The sequence below is a fragment of the Physella acuta genome, unplaced genomic scaffold (genome assembly GCF_028476545.2).
Source record: "Physella acuta isolate Inbredline_101_S28 unplaced genomic scaffold, ASM2847654v3 ptg001706l, whole genome shotgun sequence".
Classification (NCBI taxonomy): Eukaryota; Metazoa; Mollusca; class Gastropoda; family Physidae; genus Physella; species Physella acuta.
In genome coordinates, this window is record NW_026733218.1 from 38542 (window position 1) to 50000 (window position 11459).

The 11459-nt window shown below is 35.4% G+C and overlaps 1 protein-coding gene across 1 annotated transcript in view; it reads right to left on the bottom strand.

Moving 5' to 3' along the window:
• Positions 1 to 8435: 8435 nt before the first annotated feature.
• LOC131930037 (ficolin-1-like) overlaps positions 8436 to 11459 on the bottom strand; it is a 12695-nt gene continuing 9671 nt past the window's right edge. Inside the window, exons 2-5 of the mRNA XM_059286401.1 lie at positions 11454 to 11459; positions 10668 to 10796; positions 9356 to 9475; positions 8436 to 8923 (exon numbers count right to left, since the gene is read on the bottom strand). The exon at positions 11454 to 11459 is cut by the window's right edge and continues 71 nt beyond it. Coding sequence (XP_059142384.1) covers positions 8552 to 8923; positions 9356 to 9475; positions 10668 to 10796; positions 11454 to 11459 — 627 coding nt within the window. The 3' untranslated portion in view covers positions 8436 to 8551. The remainder of the gene's footprint in view (positions 8924 to 9355; positions 9476 to 10667; positions 10797 to 11453) is intronic.

The following is an 11459-nucleotide window of genomic DNA, read 5'->3' on the forward strand; positions in this document are numbered from 1 at the left end:
ATACATAGTATTGCATACAATTACAGTTAAGCATGTCATACAATTTTGAGTTTCCAGTATAACAAAACGTTTACATTTTTAATTGACTACTTGTTTCCCGTCTGAACTGTGAAAGTGTACTCTTTTACCTTATGGCTTTCTCTCGCCCTTTCTTTCTGAGACAAGAGATTTGAATGGTGAGCTAGTACGTGATGATGAATGCTTTTTTCCGGGAGGTTTTTATCACAAAAGCAGCAACTGAAGTTGGTTTCGCTGTTGTGTTTTTCCGTGTAGTGTCGATGTAAGTCATTGTGAATTTTTGCATCATTACAGAAGTTGAATTGTTTGAGATAAGTGTGTTCTGTTCTTTCGTGATTTAGTACTTCCTTAACTGTTTGGTACGAGCTGGGGCAGAAGCTGCATGTTAGGTGATCGTGGATTAGTTTCTCGATTTTTTTGAATTTAGTTATTTTTCCTTGTTCTGTAAGACTCGTTTGATATTTCCTTTTTGTTGACGAGGCGGTTTCTATTTCTGAATCCGGGTCTGTTGCTTCTGTCTCTGGGTCTTTTGCTGCGTCCTTGGTTGGATAGTTTTGGATTTTGCTTGATGATGGAGCTTGTGGTGCAGTATTTTGCGCTAAAGATTGGTCCTTGGGCGTTAACTCTGGGTTGAAAGCTTGGCATTGGTTGGTCCAATGAAGAGTTGAGGAGCAGAATTGGCACGCCTGCCTTCTTCCAGCAACTGCTATAAGGATGTTCAGTGATTTATTTTTGTAATTTAGTTGAATGTAATGTGGGATGGTTGTTGGTTGTCGGTGTATATAGTGAAGCTGCGGTTACTGGTGTGGGGGATCGTGGCTATGGATGGTTCTTTGTTGCTGTAGGGTAGTAATGCTTGTATGAGAGTGGCGTTGTTGAGTGTGGGGGGTACCCATCTAAGGGTCCCATTGATCTTTCGTGTATATATATATCTAATATATAAAGCTCAGTTCTGTATGTAAAAATAAGTTTGTCGTTGGAATTGTATGAATTTAAGTGTTAGAAAATTATCGTGCGCATTTGTCTAAATTTATGAGCTAAAAAATTACTATTGAAAGCGTTGGGAAATCATTTTCATTTTTCAAATTATAGTAATAAGTGTCGGCATGTTCATTAAACACAAGTTTTAAAAAAATATCATCTTTTACAAAAATTCTAATTATGTCTTTATTTAGTCCTAGAGCACTTACTTCCCTTTGATAAATTAGGAAAACAAAATTACTTCCCTTTATAAAACCATTGCATTAGTCGAAAATAATTTACTTTTTAATTACTTTGTTTTGGTGTTGGGAAAAAAAATAATTACATAATTAGCGGGGATTGATCAAGTGCAAATGTTGTAGGTATTTTACGGATAAGCTTGGAGTATTAAAATTGTTCATCAAATTGAAACAGGCGCGTTCGTTTAAGTGAGTGCAAAAGACTATGAATAAGTTGGGGTACTATAGTCGTTCATTAAGCTAAAACAGGTGATTCCGCCCCGGGCGTTTATGTTCGCGTTAGTGTTTTCTTTGTGTTTAGGTGGGTTTGCGTTAGTGGTTGCGTTTTGATTTGGTTCGTTTTTGTTCTTTCTTTTTTCGTTTTTGTTTGTGTTTTTTTGTTTGGGTTTGTATTTGTGTTTTTGGTTGGTTTTGCGTTTGGATTTGGTTTGTTTTCGTTTGCTTTTTCGTTGTTTTTTTTTGTTGGTATTGGTGTTTGTGGTTGGGTTTGTTGTTAGGTATTTATTTTCGTTTGCTTTTTTGTTTGTTTTTTCTTTGTGTTTGTATTGGTGTTTGTGGTTGTGGTTGGGTTTGTTGTTAGGTTTTTGTTTTCGTTTGTATTTGTAATTGTTTGCGTTTTGTTGTTTTGGTTGGTTGTGGTTTGGGTGGGCAATGCCGGGTTTATGATGATTACTAAACACACAGGTGATGGTCTTTAACAGAAAGGTTTTTCACAGAAGCCAGAGCAGGGCCTGGCCGGGACGGCTAGTAAATATATAAAGTTCAATTCTGTATGTTTGTAACCAAGGATTACAAAGGCATATAAGAATAAATTATATTTATATAGCTTCAGGTGTTAAATGTCTAAAGTACTCATCTTCTAAATTTATGATTTAAAAATTAATGTTGAAGGAGATGCATTTTTTTTTCATTTTTCAAACTTATTATCATAATTGCCGGCATGTCTATTAAAGAAAATTAAAAATATATATCAACGTTTACAAAACTTCTAATTGTGTCTGAAAATTATTTACATTTAGTCCTTTGGCCTTTTTACGTCCCATGATAAATTAAGAAAACACAATTACTTCCCTTTAAAAAAACATTTGGGTGGTAAATTAATTTTTAACACGTTTTTCTTAACTCAGCTTCGCGTTTGTGGATTTGTTTGTTGTTAAAATTGACATCGAAAATTAGCCCACTTCTGATTGCTCTAGAGATCTGAAATTTGCAGGCTACTTTCGCCTAACAATTTCAAATGCAATCATAAAAACTAGCAATTAGAGACCGTAATTAGCTTAATTTAATTACGCCCCAAGGACCATAAAATTGAGGACATGATTTCTAAAGATACCGACAAGACTGGAGGCCTATTGACACAGTTACTTCGGCCCCAATCGATGTGAGCGCACTGGCCGTGATCGTATAGTGGTTAGTACTTCGCGTTGTGGCCGCGACAACCCAGGTTCGAATCCTGGTCGCTCAAGATTTTTAGTCCGTGTATTTATAAACATTTAGTCTAGTCATACTTAATCAAGTCATTAGATAAAGTAGAAAATAAACTATATAAAAAACTTTTTTAAAAACCACGTTTTTCATGTGTAGCAACGGACTAAACAGGAGAAAATAAAATACTTAAAATTTTTTTTTTAAAAACCACGTTTTTCTTGTGGACTAAAAAGTAGAAAATAAATTTTTCTTTTGTGCTTCCTCGAGCTGTGCAGATTCTTGTGATGACTGACAAAAAACGTGGGTCGGGCAGATGAGTCGGGAAATTTGATGGTGAACGTAATTTAAAATAAGTACATCAACATCATCATACTTTAAAATAAATTTTATCATCAAATGCAACCAAATTTTTTATAAATGAACGTACTAATAATAAGTATGTACATCGTTATATATGTTGTTGTATACTTTGATATACAATATTTAAGGGATAAACAATAAAAAGGGTTAAGGCAAATTGAAAGTGTTGGAATCCGGATGGGGAGGGATGGACAAAAACTCGTGTAAGGGGTGAATACAACGTGTCCTAATTGAAGAGTTGTCTTTTCATTTTTAATGTAGTTGTCTGTCTGTCTATGTTCTGTCGTCTGCATATATGGAAGAAAAGGATCTGTCTGGTTTGAGCATGTAGAATATTTGATTGTGGCAGAGGTCGTTGTCGGGGTGCTGGTCGTTTAGGTGTTTTTCTATGTCGTATTTGGTGTATAGACTTGTTAGGCAGTATCCATACTGTAAGACGGCGGTGTCTGGGTGTTTTAGTACGTGGTGCTTTTGATCAGATTTTTACAATGCGGACATTTACTCATATCAGGATGGGAAGTTTTAAAATGAGTTTTACACTCGCTGGCAGTACTGAAACTGTGAAAGCAATAACCGCAGCTCTTGCCTATTCCAGGAGTTAAATGTTTGGAGATTTGAACTGGTACAGTGGTAGTTTCTTGTTGCGGCTTGGTTTCTATAGTGTTTGGTGGATTTGTTGTAGTTGTTTCCAAAGTTGTTTTTGCCGATTTCGTTTTTCTTTCTTGCAGTGCGACCGGACTGTCTTCGTTCTTCCTTTTGGCTTATGTTTCTGTTTCCATAGCAGTCTGTGGTGGTTTGTCATTGGGATTAGAGGCGTTTGGCTGTTGTATGCTGGTGTTGACGGTTCTGTTGCTAAGTTTAAAGCTTGCGGTGTCAAGCGATGGAGCGCTTGCATTCCCTGTTGTGGCTTGCGTTGTTGCTTGTTCTGTTGGGTCTTCTTGCAGTGATATGTCTGAAGGCGTTTGTTGGCAATGGTTCGTCCAGTGGAGGGTGGAGGAACAGATTTGACACGCTTGTCTTCTCTCGGCGATTGCGATTAGGATAGTGAGTGATTTGTTTTTGTAGTTTATTTTGATGTAGAGTGGGATAGTTGTTGGATTATCAGCGTAGATAGAAAAACTGCGATTATTAGTGTGTGGGATTGTGTTTATGGTCATTTCATATTGTAGCAATTTTGCTACAAAGCGAAATAATTACAAATAAATTTACACTTATGATAAAATCCACTTTTTTATTTTCCCATTGCTGCTGGATCACTTTTGACCTAGATTTAAGCCTGAAACAGACTATAAGTGCGCTATATACGGCACGCTCCAGATTTGAATCAGTCAGTTTACTCTAGTTCAGAAAAAATAATTCATGAAATGAAGGGTCTGAGTAAATTTAAGTAATGCAACCATAAGTGGAACTAGGTTAATATAATTTTTTTACCTCCTCTCTCCCCCACACATGGATTAACATATAAGTTATTACGATAAGTTATTACGATACTCAACAAAACCGTTTACCTCAGGCATATTTTGCAACGTTGAGTTAATGTAACTCCCCCACCACTCACCCCCTCCCCAACGGCGATTGCTTTAAACTGTGTTCAGATATAATACTACCCATTTTTATCTATAGTCGGTTATAAATACAGCTTAATCTAGGATGTTTTCTCTATCATTATCAGGTTTATGTCATGGTGTCACCCACCCCTCCTTCCACCCTTGCCGGGATTTATCAAATTTGCTTTTAAAAGACTGTTTAACATTCTAATTAACCACTCTTTAATTGTTCACTGAATTGAAACAGGCGAGTCCGCCAGCGCCCCGACAGGGTTTGATTTGGCGCCCTCGGCTATCCTGTGAGCGCTATGCTCCATAATTTCGCATTAAACAGTGCGATAGACTATGGATAAGAAAGGTTACTATAGTCTTTAAGTGACTCAAATTCGTGCGTCCTCCGGCGCCCAGACATTGTGCTATTTGGGGCCCCGGGCCTTACGTTCGTTTAAGTGAGTGCAAATGACTATGAATAAGTTCGGGTACTAGAGTCGTTTACTAAGCTGAAACAGGCGGTTCCGAGGTCGCCCCAGAATGGTGACTTTTGGCACCTCGGGATAGACTGTGAGCAGTTTGCGTTTATGTTTTGTGTGGGTTTGTGTTTGTATTTGTGTTTGTGGTTGGGTTTGTGTTTTCGTTTGTGTTTGTGTTTTGGGTTTGTGTTTAAGTTTTTGTTATCGTTTGTGTTTATGTTATGTTTGCTTTTTTGTGTTTTGGTTTTGGTTGGTTAAGGTTAGGGTGTCCAATGCCGGGTATATGCTGATTAAAAAACACACATGCCATGGTCCTTTACCGATAGGTTTTTCACAGAGGCCAATGCAGGGCCTGGCCGAGACGGCTAGTAGATCTATATATGAAAATGGCTCACTCGAACAAAGCGACAGAAAGTGTAATTTTTTTTAGTAATTTAAGAGTCATGTTCGTTAACACCAAGGAAGCTAAAGCTTTGACCCTCTACACATCTGCGCTTAAATCATAATACGGTCAAATATATGTTACTAGTCTGAAATAAAGGGAAAACAAGTGACTTGAATAAAAAATTTTATTGGATCAAGAAAATCAACATACCAAAAGAAATATTAAAATAAAACAATTTAAAAAATCGACAATAAAACGTAAGTGTAGTGTTAATACAATCATAATAAATGACAATTTTTGGAATACCAATAATATAGTTTCTTTCGTTACAGATGGGTTGTTTTCAAGTTAAGAAAAAATATAATACATTTCTAAACTTTTGAGAACAATTATTATGTTTTAATGAAGAAGCTAACAAACAAGGTCCGTGAAATCTTTTGAAAATATAGCGTCACACTCGAAAGTGTAATAGGTAATTATTGCAGAAAAAAAGGTCAATTATAAAATACGATTTAAAAAAATGCATAGTGTAAAACTTAATGTAATTTAAAAGAACAAACAGTTGTAAAATATGTTGTATAACATTTCATTCATTTTTTCAGAAAGTGTACCCAACAGAGCTAGTGATGAGTGTAGCCAAGAAATAAAGGATAAAACCAATTATTTTACTTTTAGAAATTAATTTTAAATAAACCGGGAGTGATCTCCCCTAAACTTTCTCGAATATTTTTATATAAAACAACAGGGATAGGAACTCGGGCTATAGACTTGATTTTTAATTCATTTTAAATAGGCTACTTAAAGTTTTTTTTAAATAGAATTAAAATTTCGTAGAAAAAAGAATTGCACACCAAGTGAACGTCAAATAAAATGCGCATAACAGTGCGCAATATAATTAGTACTTTATAAAATTTACATTAGCTTTTTGAGAAATCGGAAAAAAGCGTAAATTAGTACTTCGGGTCAAACGGAAATTATTCAAAATTTGATTGAAGGTAGAGAATAAGATCTTTTACTTACATATGAAATTTCACTTATTTGTCTGAAATAGCGCTTAAGTTATAGGCTTTTGAAAAATTCAAAGTAGAAAAAGTACCACTTCCGGTTGTTGGAAATCTCTCAAAAAGTTGATACGGATCTACGATTTTGATAAATACTTATATATGAAATTTCATCAACCTAGCTGTCACGGTACTCAAGTTATCGTGTTTACACACGGACAGACAGACAGACAGACAGACGGACGGACGGACGGACGGACACAGACACAGACACAGACACACACACACACACAAACACACACACAAACAAACAGACATAGGCATACGGACAAGATTAAAAATTATGTTTTTCCGACTCAGGGAGGTGTAAGACGTCGAGATTTGAAAAAATCTCGATTTTTTTTTGCACGATTACAAGACTTCATATATACGAGAAAGTAAAAATTTAGTTGAATTTTAGTCAAAACGTGCAATCAACTACGTTTATTTCAATGAAAGAACAGAGAAATAAAAAAACCTCGACCAATACACAAACTGGAAAAAATGGAAAAGTGTTTTTAAAAACAGAAACCGTAGAAATACAACCTATCGAAAAAACTAAAAGTACAAGTTGTATCCAATCACCCAAAACTTATGTAGAAATATATATTGAAAACATCACACTCAAGCAATAAACCATAGTGTCTCGATCTACACTGTGATTGAATTCTCCTATCAGCCATAAGAGACTTAATATACACCAAATAACAAATATTGGCTACGATCTAAGAGAACTAAAGAAAGATAAAATATCAGTTTTTTAACGACTTATACCCTGCAACCAGAGGAATAAAGTATACACTGAAGGCTCTGCTGAAGATTATCACCACAAAACGAGGGGCTGATTTAGTGATAGAAAGGTCACACGTTTTAAAAAGCCGATTCTGCAGGCAACTTTGTTTGAAATCTTCATAGCAGAGATAAAATATAACAGAACAGACAGCTAAACATATTACATAGGGCACCATGTACTTAAACAGTCAGATTATCTTTCAAAAAATTCATGTAAAAGGGATGGAAACAGGCTCTGTTACTGAAATAACATTCTTTGTCAATATTGTCATTCTTTCTGTTTAATTTTAGATTTGGAAGGCATCCGATCCAACACAATTAAGTATGCGTGTCAACTGGTTATGCGCCAGTGAGGCCATCGACTCCGATTTCAGCCTGCTTTTTCTTTTTGGATGTGTTTCTACAGCCTTTGTCCAACCAAGAACAATCTAGCAGCAGTTGTTTGATTTTGGAGTTATCTCTCCTAGAAGAGTGGCTGTCCCCAGCTAACGAGCCTCATCTGAGAGTCTACTTACAAAACCAAGTCAAAGAAATCGCAGACCAGCCTGCAGAGATTCTATCACATCGCCCAAATAATATGTACACAATTTAAACAAAAAATTAGTTCAGCGTATGGGCTGACTAAAATTCCAATCAAAGTAGGACCACGCCAAACACAAGCTGACACACCAGGAACAGCAAGTAATCTTCAGGCTAAAAACATCAAATAAGATGTCTAAGCAGATGCGGAAAAATAAAATAAAAAGCTGGCACTAAACTTGCCCTTTTGGATTGGCTGAAAAAATATCGAAGATGTTCAAAAAGACTGCACATTGCACTAACTGTCAAAACTTGGCGCCTACTATGTTGGAGCTCACTGTGCAGATAATCTGAGATGTCGACAGTGTTGTATCATCCTCTCCAAGGAATACAAATTCAATTTTAGCAAAAGTGTAATAAAGAAATTATTTTCTCCTGTATATTGATTAGAGTTTCTTCCAGGCATGTCTTCGGGGGGGGGGGGGGCGTTGCCCCCCCCCCAGAAAATTTTTACCGCCCCCCCCCGAACGAAATGAAATTTATATAATTTATATAGAAAATATATACTTTTAACAGTGTCCGCCCCCCCCCCCGAAGAAAGTCTACCCCTCCCCCGAAAATTTCAAGTGCCACCCCCCGGAGAAAAAAGTCTGGAAGAAACACTGATATTGATCAGTATGAAGCTATTCTTTTACAATTTCTCAAAAGATATATCAATATGGAAACAACAGCCCACCACACACAGTAACAGATTACAAATCATCATTGGTCATCAAGGCCGACGTACTTTCATCTCAGTAAAGTCTAGAGAATCGTGAGTCCCAGTCAACGAAATCCAAGTAACTCCCTCATGGAATACGTTTTTAAGTTGCCATTTCCCATTTAGATTTGATCTAGTACACCATTTAAACCAATAGCCGCCATGTCTATAGTAAGCACAGTTTTGAGGCCATATATCATTATCCCTGTCATGTGTGGAAAAAAACATATTAACGTGAAAAGTGAATTCGTCTTCCACGTTACCTTTCTTGAAGTTGAAAGAGATCTGATACTTAGCCGCTTCATCCTTTACCAACAAGTTCTCGTACTCGGCATAGTAGGATTTACCTTTATATCCCATGTCAATCCTCAATTCAGTGTAGCCCTATATAGAGATCATTTAATTAAGTTTTGTTTCGGAATTTTTAATAATGACGATTTAATGTATATGCTGTTAAAAATTGGTCTATGTTGTTTTATTGGGGAAACTCGTTATGACTTGTGTTCGTTTAAATTCAAATTAAAAAAAAATTGAATCAACTAAGAGCTTTTGAACTCGTTTTAAAATATTTATTACATCCATTCACCCACCCACCCACCCACCCTCCCACCCAATTTCACAATGCTACACAAAGTGCGGATGGTATGATCAAGTGGAACCGACAAAAAAAACCAAACATAAAAATTCCTTGATATATATAAATATATATATATATATATATATATATATATATATATATATATATATATATATATATATATATATATATATATATATATATATATATATATATAATTTAGCTAAAGAATTTTTTACCGAGTAGGTTAGCTGTGAGATAAAATCATTTCCCATCCAGAAGTCACCATCAAGTGAGCCAAATCCTACGCTATAGTTTGCCCAGTTTCTATTAAAATTCTCGATGCCATTGATCCGACGCTAAGATATTTTTTACAGCAAATTTATTTACAATTATATCAGTGCTTTATATTATACTCTTTAAAAGTTAGATTAGCATTTATAGTGGGTAGCAATTATGCCGTCATGTAGTTGTTACATCTCAGTATTGTGTGTATTATGGTTGCGTCACTTGAGTATTCAGCATGTTTAACTTGATGTGTATCAGTCGTGTTCGTGTACGGCAGTTAATGATAGATAGAGACAGAGGCAAGACGTGTTTGTTTAAGTAATGTAACAGCAATTACTCAAATAAAAATTTAATTTGAAAGTATTTTCGAATTTATTTAAAACCATATTAAACCTAAAGCTCTTATAACATATAATAACTGAAGTTACCGAGTTACAATTATGTAAAACAATAGGTTGTGCACACGTTATTCCAGATCTCCACATTATAAATTATAATTGGCAGAGTAGTAAAAAAAAACATTTTTGTGTGTATATAGCATACTGTCTGTGAAGTTTTGAGAATGCTTTTGAGAATATGAAGCTATAGAGTTTTCGATATTTACCTGCTAGTGAAATTTAAATTAAACCGGGAGTGAACTCGGGACATAGACAATATTTTAAATCCATTTTTAATTACTTAAACTTTTTAAAATAGAATAAAATCTCGTAGAAAAAAGAATTACACACCAATGAACGCCAAATAAAAGTGCATAATAGTGCGCAATATTATTAGTACTTTATAAATTCACATTTGTTTTTTTGAGAAATCGGAAATAGCGTAAATTTATCGTGTTAAAACACACACACACACACACAGACACACACACACACACCCACCCACCCACACACACACACACACACACACACACACACACACACACACACACAGAGAGAAAGAGAGAGAGAGAGAGAGAGAGAGAGAGAGAGAAACACACACAGACACACAGACATACGGTCTAGATTGCAAAATTATGTTTTTCCGTATCAGTGAGGTGTGAAACGTCGAGATTTTATAAAAATCTCGATTTTTTTTTCACGATTACAAGACTTTCTCTATAGCCTACTTCGTATATACGAGAAAGTAAAAAGTGACTTAGACATTACTACGTAATTTTTTGCATATATACAGTTTAACTAATATTATTTGAAAAATGGAAGATATTTTTTTGGCGAAATCGCAGTATACTATTGGCATAATTCATGAAATAACTTTAGATCAAACCTGGATAACGATCCATCCACCACCATCAGTCTTAGTGTCACACAGTACGCGTTTTCCGCCGAGTGATTCGAAAACTTCATACTTTTTGTAACATGCACCCATGGTATTTCTTTCACAGCCTGGTCTGCTCTTAAGGTTTGTTGTAATGAAATATATTACTTGTAAAAAATACAGCATCTTTTTATGTATTGTATTAGTCAGGTTACATTTTCATTAAATGTTTACATTTCAAGTAAGGGGTCATCCATAAATGACGTCACGCTTTTTTGACGATTTTTACCTCCCCCCCCTCCCCTCCGTCACACGTCGTCACAAAAAGTCAGACCCCCCCCCTAAAATGACGTCACACCTCAACCTACAACCCCCTCAAAATTGCAGTTGAATTTTTTTAAAACATCGATATTTTTCCAAAATCTTGTCTAAACTTTTACAATTTATTAAAACAGTTATCTAAAACGCGAAATAACGTCTAAAATTAGTTTTCTAACATTGCTTTTTTATAATGCAAAAATGTGACGTCGCAACATCTGAACCCCCCCCCCCCTCCCCCTCATCACACATCGTCACAAAATTACGGACCCCCCTCCCCCCTACGAGTGTGACGTCATTTATGGATGACCCCTAAACTGAAAAATGTAATCAGAGAAGTACATTTAAAAAAATCTTGATTAGTCTAAACTGAAAAATGTAATCAGAGAAGTACATTTAAAAAAATCTTGATTAGTATATCAGATTGCTAGTTGTGAAATACAAAAAAAGGTAAATAAAATTCCAATAAAGACTTACATTTCC